Source organism: Magnolia sinica, chromosome 12, assembly GCF_029962835.1.
Source record: "Magnolia sinica isolate HGM2019 chromosome 12, MsV1, whole genome shotgun sequence".
Lineage (NCBI taxonomy): Eukaryota > Viridiplantae > Streptophyta > Magnoliopsida > Magnoliales > Magnoliaceae > Magnolia > Magnolia sinica.
The window spans coordinates 58,998,742-59,021,423 of record NC_080584.1 but is presented as its reverse complement, the minus strand read 5'-3'; the positions used below and the strand labels follow the sequence as shown (position 1 = coordinate 59,021,423).

The following is a 22,682-nucleotide window of genomic DNA, read 5'->3' as shown; positions in this document are numbered from 1 at the left end:
CTTGTGAAGATTTTAGCCGCTCTATTTTATGTATCCATAAAATATTTTAAATATCTGTATATTCTTGTATTAAATAGCATTTTTTATTTTGTCAAAGTCATATTATAACTAATAGTTATATACATAAGTACTTGTTTATGGTTTGGTAACAACTTGTTTGTAGAAACCTGTATATTAATATTTGATAGTTAAATAAGGGATTATTCATTTTGGTGGACCACATGTAAATGATACTTTGTGATTTCAGTGTAAAAAGGTTACTAGCTTTCTTCTTCTTCTTTTTTATTTTTTATTTTTTTATTTTTTTATTTTTTAATTAAGGTTAGCTTGTTAGTACACACCCCACAATGTCAGTTCACACTCCACTGTTAGCCACCTCACTAGGACCCCACTAGGGAATCGACATGACGCAAGGGAGGACGTGAGGTCGAGCACCGTCTTCCTCAAGAGGATAACTATTCCGAATCTATGGAACTTCTCTAGACTCCTCACAGAGACTTCTCGAATCAACGAGGAAAGAAAGCAGAAAATAGAAATAAATTCTAATAAATTCAAATTTGATTGATGAATTAATAAAAATGAGTTCACAACCCTTTAAATAAGGGTACCAAGCAATGGGAAAGAAATTAGAATCAAACTACAACTCAAACTCCTAGAATCCGCGACTTACTATAAATAGTAAACTTACTATTTATAGATGGTCGTGATGTCTACTAGTGCGCAAGGTATTCGGCCAAAATTAGTAAGTGTCCTATTTGGCTTTACCAAATCGTTCTCCTAATTATTCTAAGCTCTTTTCACGTTGGGCACAACTCCTAACGCTCGACGGATGAAGAGTTATAATCAAACTAAAACTTACTATTTATAGTAAAAACGAAATTAAAATAGGGAAACGACCATCGATCAAGGGGTTTTTCGCAATTCCGGGCTGCGCAACCCGGCATAGCAGGATTGGTTGGCTAAAGTAGCTCATTCTACCCCAAAATCATATATTTTACGTCAGATAACTCATCCCGGATTGCAAGATACGCCCAATCTAAGGTCCGATGGTCCGGATCACTTCTGTCGTCGACCGGGCCTTTTCTGATCCATCTTGGCCATGAAACTGTCCACGACCCGCTCTACATCACGACACCAAGACCTCAGTGTTGAAACGAGGTTTTCTTCACTCAGTCTACCACTAGCTTTCATATGTATACATGTGTGACATGTTCAAATATACTGTGTATAGCTACTCAAGTTCAAGCATCTTATAAGTGCATGCGTTATACCATTAACTTGCTAACTATTAAAAATGTGACACATGTGCCGGTTCACCACAAACCAATCATTACATGTGATACTGTCTATCATGCCCTTGCTCCAAAGTGTTTGACAAATAAGAATGAAATAATTAATTTACAATGGCATATGTTTATGAGCAGCTTACTCGCATATCATGCTGTAAGGAATGATAGTTGTGGTCTTTTCTTGAATCCAAACAGGCCCTGGTCAGGCCAACCGATGAAGGTGCTGTCTCAAGCCGGCTAAGGATTGAGACAAGGCCAGAGATTTTGGGATTTTTAACTATGGATCTTACCCAACCCATAGATGGGTTAGGCCAATTAAACACTGAGGTGAGCCAACCCATTGCCACTCCCATTCAAGAGGGAGTCTCACCATGAATGGCCACAAGTATGAATTGGATTTTTATTGCCTATACATGTTGGGGCCCACCCAAAGTGGGTCTTAAACTGATCACATGGTCCAGCTGGCAGTCTACTACTTGAGTAGACTACTAGGAGTGTCTCTTCAACCGGAGCAGATTAGGTGTTAAGTGGGGTGTTATCCTTACCGTGGAGCCCACGTTGATGATCTATTGAATATCCATGCTGTCCATTGGTTTCTCCAGACCATTTTATTATGGGATCCCAAAAATTAAGCGGATCCAAATCTCAGGTGGACCACACGACAGGAAACATTAGTGATTGAGTGCCTCACCTGTAAGGTTTTCATAATGTTTATTTGCCATCCAACCTCTTGATAATATCAAGAAGAACATGATGAAGGGAAATATACAAAGATCAGCTTGATCTAAAACTCTTGTGGCCCACAAAAAGTTTTTAATGGTCATTCATGAAACATCTGAGATTTGGATCTTCTTAAGGATGGTGTTCTCTTCCTAAAATGAGATATAAAAACAGATGGACGGTGTGGATATACAATAAATACATGAATGTGGGCGTCACACGGTTAGGGTAACACCCACCAAAGGTACGTGTTACCCGGGTAAGAACTAATCCGCACCCCCTTCAACGATAGAAGTCATCTCCCACGTCACAAAATACAATAGCCCTTCTTTCTATTTGCACAAAAGTCGCATTTTCAAGGAGCAGATGGGGAGTAGTTGAAGCGTCGTTCCCTTTCACCAAAAATGTAATTGAATATTTATTAGCTTTGTTACTTTAAAAATGCGGCCAATTGACTATCTATCATGCATGCCACATGCATGTGGATGAATCAAGACCTTCAAAATCATGGGCCCTTATGAATAGATCATAGACCGGAATTGGCATGTATCATACGATAGTAGCCATCCAATTCGTGGCCATCAGAAAATTAGTCACTACCCTGAATTGAATTGGCAGGATCTGATGGCTGAGATAGCCGGATCAGTAATTATGGCCAGGATATGGGTGATCAGGATGATAGAAGTTATACAACGTGTGCTTGAATCTGGAAAGTTACGTGATCAAACAGAAAAAATCCTGTTGAGCCATTTGAAAATATCGGCGGGTCAACGTTCTTTGCTGAATTGTAAATAGTGGTGACTCATGCGCAGTATTCTTAGATCATATGATAACTGAAAACCACACCGATCAGATGATCTTGACGATTTCGTTTTGTCCGTTGAATTTATCCGCTGACCAACTTCTGATTTACTGTGTCCATCTGATGTATGGTTGAAAATGTTCAATCACTGTAATTTTAGAGTACTGGAACAAAAATAAGGATATCCACCAATGAAATCTTTTTGGGATCCACCGCGTTGTTTATTTTCCATCCACCCTGTTTATATGGTCATATACACCTGTATGAAGTGAAAAAAATAAATATCATCTTGATCCAAAACTTCTGTGGCCCCCAAGAATATTTCAACGGTGAGAATTATTTCCCCACTTGTGATCCATTTGAGCCTTTAATCTTCTCTATTTTTTGCTTTCTAATCTAAAATGATATTTAAAAATAGATGAACAGTGTAATACCTAACCCGCGTTGACAATTTAGATGGTCTAGCATTCATAAACGTGTGCCACGTGGACAGAAGAAGTTATGGCCGTTTCTTGGGGGATAAGCTGAAGGCACAAAAATCGATTTGTGAGGCCCACTAGAAAATTTTACTGAAATCCAGTACATGTATTGTGTGCTGCACTTGTTCTATCCAAAGATAGCTAATCGAAAAATCAGGTGGGCCACACCACAGTGAACAGTTGAGATGAGGACGCAAATCATTAAAAACTTTTCTGATTTTAAGTGGGGCCCACCATGTTTTGTATGCGCCATCATCCATTCAGAAAATGCATCCGACCGAGACAACAAACAAGTTAGGCCATTCAAGGCGTAGGTATGCCAGATCACGTGCTTCTCAAGGGTTTTAAGCATGATCTTACACGGTGCAGCCGTCTGAGGAGAATAGGATTTGGATCCTACCATGGATAGATTGGATGTCATTAAAACATCATAGAGCCTTTAAGGAAAAAAAATTAAAAATACCTTCCGAACAATTTCCTTCCATAAAAATGCCTTGTAAAATAATAATAACAATAATAATAAAGAAAGAGTCTTATTAAAAAAAATACTCTGAAAAAAAAAAGCCTTTCAAAAACATTTCCTTCTAAAATAATTGCCTTCCAATATGAAAAAAAAAAAAAAGAAGAAGAAGAAGAAGAAGAAGAAGAAAGACACCTCATTGTGCCCTATTCGCTCCTTTTAAGGTTATAACCTACTAGGACTCGGTTTTTTTTTAAAAAAAAAAAAAAAAAAAAAACTTTTCTTTTTGGCAATTTCGATCCTAAAATTTACTTTTAGGAGCTTTTGTATTTGGTTTGTGCTTTTTTTTCTGAGACGCGTGCGGGGTTTTCTACAGTTGTTTTGGTTTTCGCTTCTACAAAATTGCATAAAGCACTTGTAAAAATGGAAGATCTCTCTCTTATTAAAAGGTTGGTAGAGTGTATATTCAAGATGAAATGTATGCCCCAGTTGGTACGATGATATTTTCCCTAAAATTAAATTGGCATACTAATTAGGAGGAGGCCCAATATTAGAAACAGATGGGATGGGTGAGAAATGCTTTTCTGAGTGTTTTGTTGGAAAACTGGCTTAGGGTGGATCATCTTAGTTCTTAGGTCTTGCAAGGTGGGTTTTTGCTTGGAGTAAGTTCTATAGAAATATAGAATTTAACGCGCTCTTTCATGTGCACGTCTCTAAGCTCTTTTTTTTAAAATTGATATATATTAGCATCTCCAGGACCGTTTGATCAGACTGCTTCAGATTGACTGTAAGTAATAATCAAGGTCAAGAGCAGGATTTCACCTACTATTTAACGCATAATGCCCCCGTGCAAGTGTGCCAAAATGTAGATATAAATACTATTAGCTTATTGTAAAATGAGTAATAAAGGGCCTTAGTGCATGTACGTGCATGTGCACACACCACGTATATGCGAGCATGGCACATTGGTATTACGTATGACTTTTTACATGTTTTTGAAAATTTAATCTGGTCCGCTCAGTACATGGGCCACAGTATTGGAAACAGGTGGACGAGTTAGAAGGCTTCAAGCAAGATTATCAGAGCCGTACAGTTTTTTTTACAAACTGTGGCCCACCTGATAAGTGGATCAATCCGATGATTGGGTCAGGGCATCAATCAAGATAATGGTATTTTCTGATGGATGAATTAGATATTCGACCTATTTTGCCTTGCTGGCATATGTGTGAGTTTACATGAGTTTTATTGCCCACACGTGTGGGCTAAGCTAAGCTCAAAAAGGATACGGTGGCAAACTCAAGCCACAGAAATGTAAATACGCGGCGGTTTTTTGACTAACCGAAGAAGTATCATTTTCAGGTTTGCCCTTCCAATACGCAAGGAAAATAAGAAGAAAACGCGGCGTTTGAAAATTCTTCTTTAAAAGAAAGGATAGAAATGGAGGAAATCCAAAGACCGGTAAGATATCTGAGAATTCTGATTTGGGTTTGTATTATTTTGTTTATTTAATTTCATTTATTGTTTTTTTTTTTTTCTCAGAGGGAGTTGAATTTATGGCTGTAGTTGGTATTGGATTTTCCAAACGTCTGGTTCTTCAACTGTCTTTCAACTGCTTTTTTATTTTGTTTTATTTAAAATCTTGTTTGAATTGGTTTTTGTTTATATGTTGGATGATTAGGTTTGTGATTCTTCTTTGAGATTGTGTGGAGAGATTAGATTGGAAGAAGGGATCAGTAGTAAGAGAATGGGTGTTTTGGAGAAAGGAGTTTTTATGAAGAGAAGCGAGAAATTCAATGATGGTTATGTTGTGGATATGGAGAGCTTGGTGCATGTTGCTGATAAAGATTCAAATGAAAGCAATGTAAGTTTCCCCTACTTTCATCTTTCTCCATCTCCTGTCTTGAATTTTCTGTGTGTCGAGAGATCTTAGAGAAGTGCTCTCTCTCTCTCTCTCTCTCTCTCTCTCTCTCTCTCTCTCTCTCTCTCTCTCTCTCTCTCTCTCTCTCTTTGATCTTCTTGTTTTTTTTTCTCTCTCAAGAACTCAAATTCGATATCTCCTTATCTAAAAACCAATAATCCATAGTAAAGATCTCAACTAATTCCTTATCTTAATTACCCAAATTAAAATTTTAAAAATCACTTCATCTTAGAAACCTAACAACCCTAGCTCTCTCTCTCTCTCTCTCTCTCTCTCTCTCTCTCTCTCTCTCTCTCTCTCTCTCTCTCTCTCTCTCTATAACCCAAAGAGCTTGCTTTTCAATAGAGAACAATAGGCCCTTTCCCTTTTCTTTTGTTTTCTTTTTCGAAATTGTACTGAAAATCACACGGCCACAATCACTTGACCTACACGTATTCCAAATCAATGCTCTAAATCGTGGCCACACTTCAGATGGGGCATAACCACAAGATGAGATCCGTTGGGAAATCACTGATAGACAATTGTTTGTTGAATTTAGACCGTTGACCCCTTTTTACTTTAACCTTACATATTTTTCTGCTCACCAATCAAACAGCCTTCCTTTTGATTTAAGAATTAGGAGTTGCTAGATTTTCTAGCAGTGTGTGATGGATCTTATGCACGCAATGAGAAATTTAAGTCGTGGCATTTTAATTCAATTTGAATCGTTCTAATCATTAGGCCCACTTTGGACAAACTCCCAATCAGATTGATTGAATGATCCTAACCTTTAATTTAGTGGATATTTGGTATAATCATTGGATTAGTCTAATATTTGGTTTAGACCCACTAAGGTGGGGCCCATGATTTGTACGTTTAATTTTAATTAATTGTAAGCCACATGCACAATCTTCAAGTGCATGCATATGAACCATCACATCCTTCCATAATATCAAAGAATTACTCTTTTTTGTTTGTACACCGTATAGAGCAGGGCCCACTACTCGAGCTGTTTGGATATGTCTGTATGCCTAGTGTATCAAATACAGTTCATCTTCTTAAGCCTTTTGATGTTGATTAGTCCTTTCAATTGGGCCTTGTTTTTATTTGAAAATTAGTTTATCCTCCGCCATACTGTGATATATGATACACAGCTAGTTAAATATTACTGAGAAATTGCATACGTGGCATACAATTAATTCATACTTGACCATTCAAATTATTAGTAACCAGTTTAGATAAATTTAATTGTTGGACACTTCATATTTTTGGGCAGTTAAAAATGCAAAAATATCCAATGGTCTTATTTCACAAAACAAGTGTCCACCATATAGAGGTTAGGAGCCTTCAACTCACCTCATTTTTAGTCTGTTAGTCAGCAATGTTGGCAAGTGGCCCACCATATATATACCATCTAATCTTTGCATCTAACAAATATCAAATTTTAGGGTATTCCTACTCAGGTGGGCCACATCACATCACGTGAATTTAGTGGTTTTAGACATGATCTGTCATTGTTCCCTTTTGTGTGAGTAATCCCTTTTCTCCTGAATAATGATTGTTCCTTTTCTCCATTAAAGTTGCAGAGGACACTTTCTCGTAAAGGATCTCAACGAGTAGAATGGAAGGCTGCAGTTGAAAGAGATACATCAGATGCAGGTACAGGTACCACTCTGAATGGACTTATTAATTTTGAAAACAGATGGGCCGGGTCAAGCCCATAACACTTCGGTTCGGGTATGGGCTAAAATAGATAATGGTGCATCAGACCTGGGCCTGATTAAGAATCAATAGAAGAGTAATAGGCCTGGGCTCGATTCAAGCCCAACATGTTCTCACAGTAGAACCCAACTTCTTTAACTCAGTGGTCCCAGCCAAGCCCAAGCATGATTGCTTAGCTTGTGGACTTGTCTGGGCGGTTGTAGACTTTTATGTGGTCCTGTCATTGTTGGGTGTATTCGTTTGGATGTGGGGATTTTTGGACTAGTATCAACTGTCGTTTTTAGTTTTTTCCATCCCTCTTTCTCTACGCGGTTTAAAACCCTGTACGCGGTCCTGTCAACGTCGGCCTGGATATGTTCCAAGATTGTGCCTTATTGCCATGTCGTCCTATGCCAACGACGTTGATGTTACTCGTGATGTCTATGTATTGGGTTTGAAATGTCTCCTTAGGCCATGATAGTTCCACAAGAGGCCAGGCCTAGGCAAGCCTAAGCCTGCCTTGTATAAATGGGCCTAGACTCTGTCCTGAGACCAGTTTTTTATGCGACGTTCATGGTGGTTTAGGTAAGCTGTAAGCTTAAGCGTGGCCTTAATGGACCTAGTTTTCACATCTGATGCTCAGTCCTGGTTTTTAAGTCTGGCCTTTATGGGCCTAAAGAGAGGAATCAGGCCCAAGCTTTAAAATGATACTTCGTAGAGGTAGTCTACAGTTCTGGTTGACTGTTTGGGAGTTCGTTTTGGTAAAAGTGCGACCTGTCGTATAGCAATCGAAACTGTTGATATTATTGGGCCTCTGGAAGATGGTCAGTGGGCCAAAAAATCATCAATCGTATGCATTACGCGCATATGAATAAAGCCGGAAAAAAAAGAAGATGGATGGTCTTTATTCAGTAGGGAAAGAGTCGTGATACTAGGCCCAATTAGATCCCGGTCCAACTACCATGGTTTGGTCTTGGATAAAGGCCGGACCCAAACCAAGAACTCAGGCAACCATTGTGGGCTGGGTCTTGGATACGTTCAAGTCCTGCTAGCAGGGCTGGACCTAAAATACAGGCTCAAACCATAAACAAGATCTCAGATGGATGTAGACTAATCTCTGCCGTTCACATAGCCACACGGATACCATCACGCACAGGCAATAAGTGGATCTTAGTGCTACAAACACGATTAGGCCTGTATAGAAATTTTAATGACTTTCTTACAGCTTTTTATTCATAGAAATGGTCCATTTTGAATAATTATAAGTGGCCACGAATAATTGTACGCAGACAGCCCAGAAGAAAAAAGGCCCGATCACAGCCTGTATAAAATATACACGGCTGAGCCCGAGCTTGAGCCCAGCTAATTACTTCTGTGCAAGATATGGGCTGTTCATTAAGAGTGCCAACCATGATTTATATATGACAAAAATGCACTTGAAATGATTAATGGGCCAGGGCCATAAGCCTAACGGTCCAATCTGGGTCATTGTCAGCCTTATGTGGGGTCCAGCTTTTAAAACATTGGTCAGTACTCAAGTATTTGTAATTTCATTTGTGCATCCAAACGCTTATTATTGTTATGGTTGTGTGCATGAAATTTCAGGTGCTTTTGGTGGGGTTTGCATGGCAGAGAAATCCGTTGTGGTTCCGCTATTAGTAACACCAACAGCAGAACCTGTCACAACCACCCCAACAACCACAGCAGAAAACAGATGTAGGAGATTCATCGGAAGCAGCAGTGGCATTGGTATGCGATCTTCATGGCTCGATCCTCGGAAGGTCCTCTTCCTGTTTGCTACCTTGTAAGCGTCGTTATCCCATACTTCCTCTTTCTCAGTTCTGTTGCTTATGTCTTGATCCATCTCTACCGTTCATTGCACCCACTACTCCTGGCAATGGGAAACATTGGCATATGGGACGCGGATTGCGTCCTACCCCACCCGTCTCTAGCCACGAACGGGCAGCTCTGTGGGCTGGCTCACCGTTATGTATCTGTTTATCTACACCGTTCATCCCTTCTGTCAGATCATTTTAAGATATGTACACAAAAATGAGTTAGATCCAGCGCTCAAGTGGACCACACCAAAGATGACTGTTGCATTTAATGTCCACTTGAGCGTTAGATCTGACTCACGTAAAATAAATAAATAAACTTAAAATGTTGTCAGAAAATGGATGGACGGTGTGGATATACAGATACATCACTGTGGGCCCGCCCACAGAACTGCCTGTTTGTGGCTAGAGACAGCAAGGGTAGGACGCAATCCGCGTCCAGTCAGATGAGCCTTACCATGGTGGACCACAATGGGAAAATGTGGATCCAGTAGGCCCCACCAGGGTTGAGGTGACTGACGCTAGTAGTGGGCAAAGAGCCAGGTGTAGTTGCCCAGTTCAGATAGTAGACCCTGTAAAGCAGGGCCTGCGCCAATAGGATATGTCGACTTGCATTCACTACTTACCTGATCTAGATCGATGCTGAAGTTACATCTGACGTTGATGAGTCAATACCATGTTATGCATAGAGTATCTCTATTAAAATATGAATTAAAGGCTGACCTGATTGAAAAGTCATAGTCTTAGTAGATTGGGAATATCTTTCTCACCTTATACTTTTAGAGAAGAACCACGACCAAACGTGATGAAACCGATTTAAATTATCGAGGAGTTTAAAATTCATCCAAACTCCTCAGCCTAAGGCTCCACACATAATCCTTCTAACTAGAACACTATATGTATGACATAGTTGTAGTGCACTAGTCTTTACACTATTTTAGATGCATCACAATTAAGTGGGGTCCCCTGGTATTCTTGAACACATTACCCAACCCTCAGGACAATCTAGACCGTTGATCAATAAGGCCCACTTTATAGAATTCTTACAGCCAATACACACCCTATCTCAGGTTTGAGGCAACTCGAAGGCTGGGCTGACTTGTGGTGAATGGTCTGGCTCATTGGCCTGATCCAATCATCATGTCTTGCAAGGAAAGAAAAGTACAACATAAACACATTGAGCCAGCATTTGGTAGATACTGGGGCCACCTTTAGAGATCCACACCGTTCATCAGGTTAGACTACATTAGTGAGCAACAGCGAAAAAGTCTTCCCTGGGGAATTCTTTGCCTTTCAATGTTATCCGTTAACGGTCGTTTCAAATCAAAATGTTGCCAACCGTTCATATGCAATGGGAAAAGGCCCACTCAGATAACCGGTTTATTGACTAAGGCTTTCAGTTTGGCCCCCATCCACAGTGTGGCCCAGCAGATGAACTGCATGGATCATAGTAAGGTGGGGCCCACTTATACAGAATACAGGACTGAATTGGACAACTGGTAATTCGGCCCACGCGTTATGTAAAGCCTATTTGGGCCGTGTTCTAGTATTCTTACTCTCTTGACAATCTTAGCCATTTAACCGGTGGGGCATATACTAATAGACCATAAAAGATGTTAGTGAGCAATGGCTCACAGGTGGGTCCACCCCAAGTGGGCCACATTACCAATTGTGGGTCTGAATTTTCTATTTTTTAATAATGGTTTTTTTTTTTCGCAGGTCGAGCATGGGAACGATAATACTCATATATTTCACTCTCTCCATCTCCAATATCGACGCCCGTGACGCCCAAGCCCGATAGCAAGACAGTGCACAAAATACATAGAAAATAGACCCGAATGCTTTAGCAAGCTTGCCTTCAGTACAAACGGCTGCACGAGAGAGAGAGAAAGAGAGAGAGAGAGAGAGAGAGACGTAACACTTACTGTTGTGATTTAATGGCTCGTCATGTAAAGGGGGTGGAACATGTGTCAGAGATCTTGGTGGAAGTGGGCCACGCATGTAATTTTTTTCAAACTGCTCTTCTTTTTTTTTTTTTTACCTTGTATAAGTTCGGCTTGTCTGATTAGCCGATCAAAATTATTTTTCATCCTTTGTATGTTTAGTATAAGTTTATAAATGATCTGGCTCTGTAACATGCTTGCCGTCAACTGAAATCATTGAAACATGTTCCATCCTTCACACGAGTAGTGTATTTGAGCTTCTCTGCCACCTTTGTGGGAGTAAGTTATCATTTTCCTTGATTCATTCCATTTATTTCCATCTTTTTTGGTTCTTTTATTTTCTTTCTTCCTAATATTTAATTTGGATCTCTAGTTGGGTATAATGATGTGGGTTTGCGATATTAATGGGTCCAACAAAATGGACGATCTAGATCAATGATCTGGACATTTCGTGCCAGTAGTCTGCACGAGTGTTGCATTCTCACAATGAAAAAAGAGAGTAAGTGAGAAAGTGTTAGGAAAGGTTGATTTGAGACAACCAACACCCAGATCCATAGCTCAACTGGCAGACTGAGTGGAGATACCTCGTTTCAACACTGGAGGCCTTGGTATTGATCCCTAGCGGGGGTTGCTAACATGGAGTGTGTACTAACAGGCTAACCCCTAAATAAATAAATAAAAAGACAACCAAAACTTCCTAAAGAACAATATTATTATTTCTAATAATAGGAAAGAGGAGCTACATGCCCTATACATAACTATATAATAGTCACCTCAAATCTTGTGGGCGGTAATGATTGTTTTTTTGAAATCCAATATTTTCTTTATAATTTGAACACGGTTAATTATCATATTGTAGGAAAGTTGTCCAAATAGATTTCAATAGGAGCTAGATATGTTTTGAAGTATCAATTGCCAGAGTTTTGTTAATCTTACCTGTCCATGTGAAACATATGAGATATACCATAGGATGGAATTGCTTTAGGTACCCTGGCACAAAAATCAGGCCGGTCTACCTGTTAGGTGTATGAAACAAGTCGATGACTGAAGGGACCTGGTTTAGGTGTATATTTTGATGGATGCATTAGTCTAATTTTTGGGCCAGGGCATCTAAATGATGGCTACGGATCAGATGTTCTCCATGCTCAATGTATTATCAGTGTTGTTGGATGCTGTTGCGCTTTGAGGGAGATAGTATGTTGTCCATCTGCATTTGCATGGACGCAGAAGAAGGAATTGTGCTGGGTTGGGATTAAGCTCAATGATTGAGATAGGGCCTGACTCGCAGGCCCAATAATTAAATGGGCAGAAAATGCAATAGCATCCTACAGAGGCTTGATTATTCCCACGCTGATGCATTTTTTAACATTAGGATGTGAATTAGATGAGGGTCCAGCCCATTGTGCACCCAAATCTTCGGCTAAAGGGCTGGACATCAACATACTTGGTTTGGCCCAGCCCATCTTGCATCCGTGGGCCGCACATACAACTATTATTTGTTGATGTTTTTTAATATTTCGCATGTTTTTGGGTTTTACACACAAAAAGGAAACATGTAGGTTCCTCCGCAAGCATTGATGCCCCTTTTATTAGCCCAATTCAAGAGAAAAGCCTGTCTAATGGATCAGGCCCAAGCCAGAAAATCTTGCCCATTACTTCCGGCTCAACCGCATCATGATATATTGCTTTGGGATCACGTTGCTAATAGGTTTTGAAGAAAATTACGAGAAATCACCGCATATAACAGAACTTCAGATAGGTGAAGTTTACCCTGATGCCAAACTCTCAAAAAAAAGCAATAATATATATCAACCTTAGAAAGAAAACAATGTATAAGAATACCTATATATAAGCATATCCACCCAACATGGGGGCCAATGGATAAAATAGAAAAATATATTACAAGTAATAATATAAATATAATATAAATAGATGAAGGAACACACCCTTCTAGGATCAAGTCGTATGGCCCAACCATGTGTGGCATATGTGACATTGGCAATCATATATGTCTAACGTCCTTCATCAAATTGATGCATGTTATCAACCAACAATAATTTGTCAACAATAAAGGAATATCGTGTATTAGGCAACGTCTTGGTAAGAATATTGGCAATCTGATCTTAGGACGTCACATGAATAAGAGAAATTATGCCTGACTGATACTTTTCTCGAATAAAGTGGCAATCCAAATGAGACAAATATAATATAAACTGGTGAGGGGATAAACTCCTCCACTATAGTCGTCCAGCCGTACGGCCTAACCATATGTGGCACGTGTGATATATGCTATCATATACGTCTAACATCCTCCCTCAAACGGATACGTGTTATCAACGAGTAACAATTTGCCAAAAAGGAAGGAATGTCGTGTAGAAGGCAACATCTTCGTAAAATATCAACAATCCGATTTAGGGACATCACATAAGGAAGGGAAATGATACCCGACTGATACTTCTCTCGAATAAAGTGCCAATCAATCTTTATGTGCTTTGTCCTCTCATGGAAGACAAGGTTGGAAGCGATCTGAACTGCACTAATATTATCCACATAAAGTGGAGTCAAAGCTATTAAATGAACACCAAGATTTGATAGAAGGTCCCGAATCAACACAATCTCACTACATGTAACAGCCATCACATGATATTCGGCCTTTGTGTTGGACTTAGAGACTATGGGTTGTTTCTTGTACTTCCAAGAGATGGGAGAAGTGTAAAGATCTACACAATATCTAGTAGTAGAATGGCAGGTAACAAAACAACTAGCCCAATTTGCATCGAAATCTGCCAGAAGCTGTAAAGTAGTATTGGAAGAGAATTTTAGATTGGTTCACTGTCCCATGCAAGTACCGAATAATTTGAAGCACAAAAATCATATAAAGAGTCCTTAGGGCAGAAACAAATTGACTAACAACCTACACAAGATATGCAATATCGGAACGAGTCATCATCAAATACACCAAAATATCCAACAAGCGATGGTAAAGTATGGGTTTCTTAAGAAGGTTATCATTGTCATGGCCATATTGAGAATTAAACTCTATAAAAGTCTGAACAGACTTTTGATTAGTCAACTTTGTAAGAGCAATGAGATCTGTGGTATATTTATGTTGGCTAATAAGATTTTCATATTCAGATCAAGAGATCTCAAAACTCAAAAAATAAGTGAGGGTGCCCAAATTGTTCATATGTAATGAAAGAGCATAAAATCATCTATAACTCAATAAACCCAGAAAAGTCACCGCCAGTTAATAATAAGTCATCCACATAAACCAAAATGATGACAATGCCATTGGAAGTGCTGTGTAAACAAATATGAGTTGTGTCTACTCTGAAAAAGCCAGCACCAACAACCACATCATGAAAACACTAGAATCAGGCACATGTAGCCTTCTTGAGGCTATACAATGCTTTCCTCAGACAACACACCATATCTCCAGAACCATCAACAGAGCCATTGGCTATGTCATATACACCATTTCATGCAGGCCACCATGAAGAAAGACATTCTTCACATTCATCTGAAAAATTGGCCAATACGAACTGAGGTAATAGCGAAAAAAGTACAAACAATTTTCATTTTCACCACTAGAAAAAATGTCTCATAATAATTGATCACATATTATTGTTTATACCCTTGAGCAACTAGTCGTGCTTTGTACCGATCAAGAGATCAATCATATTTCAACTTCAAGGAACCCATTTGCTACCGATAAAATGCTGCCTTAGAGGACGTGGAATAAGGTCCCATGTATGGTTCTCAACCCGCAATGCTTTCAGATCATTTTTTATAGCATCCCACTAACAACTATGAAAAGTGGTTTGTGAATAGGAGGTAGGGACAGAAACCAAATCCAACGTGGAAGACACGGTGGACATAGAGTAAATCAAACGATCCGGATATTTATGGGACCAAGTAGAGTGATGTACTAGTGGGGGAACCAAATTAGTAATAAGGGAATGATGATCTACAATAAGTGAAGTAGCCAGAGGAGGAGGCAGAGGTGGTGCTATGGGTTGACACAGATAAATTTGTATGGGACGAGGAATTTCAAAAGCAATTGGAATATCTAAAAAATCAGTTAGCCCAGAGGAAAATAAACTTGATGGAGCAATAGTAGCAAATGATTGAGAATAAAAAGGTACATGTTTTAGAAAAAACTATATTATAAGAAATAAGTACCCGTATACACGTAACGTCATAATAACAAAACTTCTTTTGGGTATCACCAAAGCCCAAATACATACACCGAGTGGACTTGGGGGATCATTTCTTATGTTTCCGAGTAGGAATGTGAACATAACAAATACACCCAAATACACAAAATGGTAAATAATTAGGTAAGAAGTCAAAGAGAATAAAATAAGGAGAGACATTATGAAAAAGGGGCGTCGATATATGATTAATAAGTTATACCGAATACAAAATAACTCAGCCCATAATGCATGGGGAACCGACCTGTTAAATATTAATGTATTTACAGTTTTCAAAATATGGGGGGTTCTTCCATTCAACCACCCCATTTTGCTCAAGGGTGCCAGAACATGTGTCTTTTGATGAATAACCCCACAATCATACAGATATACATCAAATTCTCTCTCTCTCTCTCTCTCTCTCTCTCTCTCTATACATATATATATATATATATATATATATATATATATATATATATATATATATATTCCCTTGAATCAGAATGCAACACTTTAACTTTCTTAGCAAATTAAGCATCCACCATGGATGAAAATTGTCAGTAAATATAAAAACTTGCGACTTGGAATGCATGAAATAAATGCACATAAATCGAGTAAAATCATAAATGAATACAACATAATATCTCCTAATTTAGATAAAATAGGAAACAATCCTAGACATCAGTACGCACCAAATTAAATACAATAGAACTACAAGAATTACTCAAATAAAAAGAAGCAACTTTAGTATTTGATAAACAACATGAGGAACAAAGTAAATTTAAAGTACATTTATTAATGTTCAATTTATTTAATAAATGAGAGGAAAATAAATGAAAATATAAGTACCCAAACTTATAGTGGCATGTACACAAACTCACATGTAAATAAATCTACTTAATAAACACTAAGAAACTCCATCGAAAAGAGGAGCATTATCACAAGATAAGTGCATTTGAATTTTGAGGATGAAATTCTTTTAAAAGGGAGGAAGAATGTAATAACACATGGGTTTATAATCTTTCATGTACACGTGTGTGTGTGTGTGCGCGCGCGCATGCATTCATTCATGCATCCACACATCCATGCATCGTTTAGTTTGAGTAATGTGTAACCTTTAATACGTGTGATCAATCTATTTTGTGTAACTTTTGACTAATATAATTAATAGTTTTATAACTTTATGTGTGTATGTGTATATATGTGTAAGTGTATGTATATGTACACATCTATGTTCACACAAAAAAAACTAAATCCATTATTTATAAATTAGCCTAAATCCAACTCTTAAGATGATTTTAAATGAATAGTATAAGCTATCTGAATGTTGAGTTTGAATCTAGACTATAACTTTATCGTAACGTAGGCAATGCACGCGATTTAAGCCTCTTACACTCAATCATAATCAAATTTGAACCTTACATCATGAGTCTAATATACTTAAGAGTATTTCACATCGTGACGTAGGTATAAAGCCCATTACGACATTTCCAACTCATTCTCCCTCTTACCTCTCCCTTACATCACCACTCACTCTCTTTCCTTCCACTCACACACCATGCACTCTCTCCTCATGCCATCTCACCCCACATGCATGCCACCTCCCCGTATATACATGCCATCTCTCCATATATGTATGTCAACTTACTTCATGCACTTTCTCCTCATAACACCTTACCAGACACTCCAATAGAAGAGGACTTACTCACTCTCAATGATCAAGATATGTCACAAAAAGGAAGAAAAATTCACTAATTTTCTTCTACTTTAAGACTATATTTATAGAGTAGGGGGAATATTTGCATTAGAGAAGAGATAGAGGGAGGGATCAACGTTGGAGAGTAAATGGGGAGAGAGAGAGAGAGAGAGAGAGAGAGAGAGAGAGAGAGATGTTAGAGGGGAGGTGGAAATGGGTGGGGCACAAGGCAGTTGTTGGGCTCTACAATCAATGCAACTATTTAACTACTTCATTAAATTGGAAAACATTAGCCCTATGCAAATAATTTTATTTGTGTAGGTGGTGCATGATGATGGGAGAGATGTGCAAAGCTAAGAAGAATGATTGGTGATGATGTCCCCTCAGGTGATGTTTAACAAGAAGAACAAGGGAGACAACCCCATTAAGAACCACCAGTTGAGCCTCAGTTGAGAAGGTCTACTTGAGTGAGTTAACCATCCATGAGGTAACACTTCATGAGTATGTCATGCTTATAGATGGGGGTGAAAATAAGAACTATCAGGAGTCTCAAACCAATGAATATAAATGAGGGTGGATAAGAGTTATGTAAGAGAAGATGGATTCTTGAGAAACTACTTGCAACATATTTAGAGTTTTCTTTCTTAGAGAAAAGAAAAAAATAAAAGGATTGACGGAGGAAGAGGAGCTAGGTGTTTTGTTTCTTTAAGTTTCTTTCTTTCTTTCTTTCTTTTTAAATTTAAAAATAAAATTATAAGAGGGTTTTTCATCTCCAGGTTCATGAGATTTCATCTATTGTTTTTTTCCAATCGTAGGGGGGGGGGTGGTTGCACAAATCTTTGAACTCATTTCTTTCATTGTTACCTATAACCAACTTTGGGTAATGTATTTAGATGTCTAAGAAAGGTAGGTCTCTTAATGACTATACTTTTATTATTTCCAAGTAGTTTAGGGGGGTTGTCATACAAATCTTAGAATTTATTTCTTTCGTTGTTATCTATAATCCAACTTTGAGTAATGTATTTAGATGTCTAAGAGAGGTAGGTCTCTTGATGAACATACTTTTATTATTCCGATTAGAGTGTATTTTGCTAGACCAGATCTTATGGTTTTTCCCTTTACATTGAAGGATTTTCCATATAAAAAATCTTGGTGACTTCTGCATTTTGCATATTTGATGATTTGTTTGCTTATATTGGAAGTGATTATCATCCATTAATCTTTTTGTATTATTAATTCCATTTATTTGTATATGGAAGGAAAAAAAAATATGGTTTCCCAATAATCAAAAGGATAAATTAGTCATTACTACTGTTGTGGGGAAATCCAACTCGACAAGTCAAGCTAGCCAAGGACCTCAGAGCTCGGAGGGGAGAGCTCAGGAATGTATGAAGGATAAGCAGGGCCAAGTCCTCTCTCGGCACATCCCGGCTCCGAGCCGCCATCGTTTAATAACTCAACATAACGGTCAATCTACGTACCAGTCTTGGTCCGAGGCTTGGAGCCAAGGCCATCTTAGTCAGAGGCCCAGAGCCGAAGCAAAGGGCATTCGACCAGTCCCGATTACTAGTATTCGGCCTTGGGTCGGGTGAGGTCGAGGCTAAGGCCAGATGTGGATATTCTGAGTGCTGAATTAGGAAACTACCCAAACCAGAATGTACGTGACCGAATATCTCGCCAGCATATACACAACCTTAAGACACGATATGCTACACGATCCATGAATTGCAGATAATATCTCCATGATCACAATATCCCACTGATTGAGCAAATCATGCCGAGATTAACGGACATGGATCGTCCAACCCACATGTATAAATACCAGGGGACCCCATTGCTACAGGTACGCAAGATCTCGCACCCTATCTCTACATTTCTCAACTTATACTCATATTCCCTAGCCTAACTTAGGCATCGGAGGGTCCCCCGGCTAAGCCAGGGTGTCCTTTGCTCACCCCTTTTGTGCAGGTTCAGGGTTCTTTCAAGAGCCGCATTGAGTGGAGGGTGGTCTAGATTTTGACTTCAACATTTTTTGGCACCATCTGTGGGAATATTGATACAAAAAGTCAGATCGTTTTACGAATATAATGGCAAAAGGGAAGAAGAAGGTAGTGGTAGTGGAGTCCGAGCCAAGCGGGCCTAGTGGGCCACATCAATCATCTTTGATATTACACACCGAATCGGCTCCGATCGAGCCATCCCAACGGACTTGGAGCTGAGGGAAGTACAAGGTGTTGTAGAATGAAGTCCAGACGCTAAGGGAGGAGATAAGTCGGATGAAAATGCAGCGGGATCGACAACCACCTCTTAATCTGGTGGAAGCCACGCCGGCACTAGAGAAACGACCACAGCAAGCCACCTCTCGGGCCCAGGCGTCTCATGAGCAGATCACAAGGGCTCCCACTCAAAATGTGGTGTCCCAGAATCGGTCCGCCCGTATCCCGGAACCTGCTCGGGACATGAAACCGTCTTATGTATCCATTACTACGGCCCTGGCTCCCACTGACCTCCGCTATAGGTTGGAGAGAAGGTAGGGCAGAACACCAGATGTGGCAGAGGCTCCTCAAGAGGCCGTGGCTGAGAACCAAAGCCCTGGGAAGCTTAGTTGAAAGAACTCCACAACTAGATCAAGACAATGCAGAAAAACCAACAGCCATCTTCCATCCCAGACGCTGTCTAGGCAATGATGGAAGAGACCGAGCCTCCATCTCCGCCATCATGGATGAAGTGATGTCACAGAGGCTTCGGATGCCTCCCGTCATCCAATTCTCTAGGTCTGGAGACCCGTCAGAACACAGAGTCTTACTGTTCCTGGATGCAGATCTAGTCAGCCACACACTACACCAAAATCACAGATTTGTGACGGACCAAATCCGTCGTAAAACCAAATAAACGACGGATTTCGTCTGTCGCTGTTTACTAGGTCATTTTCTCCGATGGAGAATCCGTTGTTGAATCTGCGACGGATAAGGTCTGTCGCAGATTACTGACGGATAAGATCCGTCACAAAAAATTAAAAATCCGTTGCTGAAATTCCATTCGTCATTAAAATATGGGTGACGGATAAGGTCATCAAATCTGTATTCCAATGTCTTGTTCAGAAATTAGCAACGGATTTGGTTCGTCGCTAAGATATCTCCGAATTAAAAAAAAAAATTTGTCAGATTTGTTGGTAGTTTTTTTGAATCTTACACCTAATAGTCATTCAAAAAATAATTCACACGATCATAATCAATCAATGATTAAACATGTGCGTGCATGTTTCACCCATTTAACATTCATCAAGACTAATCAGCACAATACCAATAAAACAGTTAACGATCTATATTTAATGTTTTCAGACTACAAATGCACATGAATGTCATGGGCAAAACCGTACATCAGTTGGGACTGAAAGTAGCTGCAACATCTCCTCAGCAAATCACAACCATAAAACAGAAGATGAGACCAGTCGGCGATAGGGCAATCATGCTTTGATGCTCTTCGACATCTGAGAACCACAATAGAAGCCTCTGCTATCTTTAAACTTCAGCATTCCAACTACCAGAGCAAACATCAAACATGCAACAATGAGGATACCATCCAAATACACATATAAACCATACAGTAAATACATGTGAAAAGAAAAAGAAAATAAAAAAAAAAACACAACATATAAAAGTGACCATGCCAAATACACATCCAACGTAGTCCCTGTCTAAAGCTCACTTTTTAACCATGCTAATGAAATACCCACATCAACTATATTATGCAATGCCCATGGCCACATATAAAACCCATTCCAACTAATAAGTGTTGCCACATTTATGTATAGATTACTCTTATCATAGAAATAGACTCAAGTCTGAGAAAATCCATGCTCGAAAATCATGCTTACCTGAACAAACTTAAATTTCAACCAATAGACATCAATAGCCCTTGTAGCCTCTCACTCTTAACCAATGGCTAAGAACAGGCCCTTTAGCTCTACATCCTTGGTGAGGTCACCACACGCCTTCAGCTCTACATCTATGATGAGGATACATAAATATTAGATTGAAAGCAGTGGTGATTGAATTCATCATTAAAAGAATCAGGTGTTTGGTCTATCAAAATGTTCTGTTTGAAAGCAAGTAAACATTATAAACGCACCCATTTCCAATCCGCTGCCTTTCATTAAAGCTAGAAACAAAATGGATTGCCTATCCTATCCATTTTCATCAGGCCCAACCAAGCAAACGAGTCCTAAATGAATTTGGGGCTAGCCCAACTTCCCCTCACTTTGGAAGACTTTAACTCCAAATTACACAACAATCCTAATAAATTGATATGCAATTGAACTGAGCATCCAAACACGCAAAAAACTTAATAGCAAAATCCAAGCCCATATGCTCAAAACACCCAACACCAAAATTCCACCCATCCATTAATAACTAAACAACTCAACCCAAGTGAAAGTGCCAATCCCATTATTACCATTTTGCACATCATAGCATAGGAGGTTGTAGCAGCCCGTGGCTTGATAAGCAGCTTCTAATCAGTTTCCCAAACAGTAATCAGCTGTCCCAAATTAACCAGTCTGTTTACTTCTAGCCATAACCCAACCCATTCAAACTGCACCAAATTTGTCCTTATCATGTCAAGAAAAAGCTCTCAAGCCTGTCCAGAAAACTATTCTGAATTTGTCCACTTCCAGCCCTTAACTCAGACCAGTCCCTGTCCAGAAAACTGCCCCAAAATCTGTCTGCATTCAGCTCTTAACCGAGCCTGTAAACTGACCAGAAACTGTCCCAAAATTGGTTCACTTCCAACCATTGATCCTGCCCATGAAACTGTCCAACAGTTGTCAAATTGGTCCCTATTCAACTAGAAACCCTGCAGACTAATCCCATATCTCTTGAACCTAGACAACCCTAAAAGATCTGTCTCAACCCCAGCCTATTCTTCACACTGATCTGGTATTATTTTTTAAGCCAACAAATAGCGGGACTTCTTTCAGTCCTAAGATGGCAGGCAAAAATCACAACAATATGGTGGTGAAGATGCTATAGCAAATAATGGACAAGATGGATTCTATGACAAGTTGAATGGATAATTGGATAATGGGGCAACTGTTGCAGTGAAAAATAGCACAAAAGGCAACTCCAGTCAATATTGAGGATGTCGTCACCCTTTTGGACAGCATGGATCATGCTGCAGAAAAGAAAGCCAATCAGCGCAATAGATCAACTATCGTGATTGATCAATTAGAGCGGGCCAGCATGAGGTCCTTGTTTATCTATCAAATGGAAGGATGTTCAAGGACCATTTATCACACCAATTTTTCTTGCATATCCATATCTTTCTGGCCATCTATACGTGTCACCACAACAACGCGAACAGGCTGCATCAATTAGTATCGAAGCAGAGTCACACCCAATGTGACTGATCTAGGAACCTGTTCATCTATCTTGCTTCTCCATCGTTTACACCATCATCATCCATCACATCACTTCCATCTAAGCTGGTCTATTATTACTGTTTCTTATGTGCTGTCCACCCGTTTTGCTAGATCATTTTAGGATACAAGCACAAAAATGAAGAACATCCAATTCTCAGGTGGACTATACCATAAGAAATGGTGGTGATTGAACCCCCTTACCATTAAAAGCTGCCTAGGGCCCACTGTAATGTTTGTTTGCCATCCAA

At 39.3% G+C, this 22,682-nt stretch overlaps 1 protein-coding gene across 7 annotated transcripts; it reads left to right on the top strand.

Annotated features, from left to right (window-relative positions):
* Positions 1-5,060: 5,060 nt before the first annotated feature.
* On the top strand, positions 5,061-11,362 carry LOC131221440 (uncharacterized). 7 transcript variants are annotated; one of them, XM_058216700.1, is made up of 6 exons: positions 5,101-5,208; positions 5,290-5,316; positions 5,429-5,611; positions 7,228-7,312; positions 8,954-9,152; positions 10,903-11,362. In XM_058216700.1, exons 3-6 carry the CDS (start codon positions 5,495-5,497, stop codon positions 10,982-10,984), a joined length of 483 nt encoding a protein of 160 aa, XP_058072683.1. In that variant the 5' UTR covers positions 5,101-5,208; positions 5,290-5,316; positions 5,429-5,494; the 3' UTR covers positions 10,985-11,362. The 7 variants fall into 7 exon arrangements, with proteins under 7 accessions (XP_058072681.1, XP_058072679.1, XP_058072680.1 ...); XM_058216699.1 differs by having other exon boundaries at positions 5,114-5,208; positions 5,290-5,334; XM_058216698.1 differs by lacking the exon at positions 5,290-5,316 and having other exon boundaries at positions 5,061-5,208.
* The last annotated feature ends 11,320 nt before the right edge of the window (positions 11,363-22,682 follow it).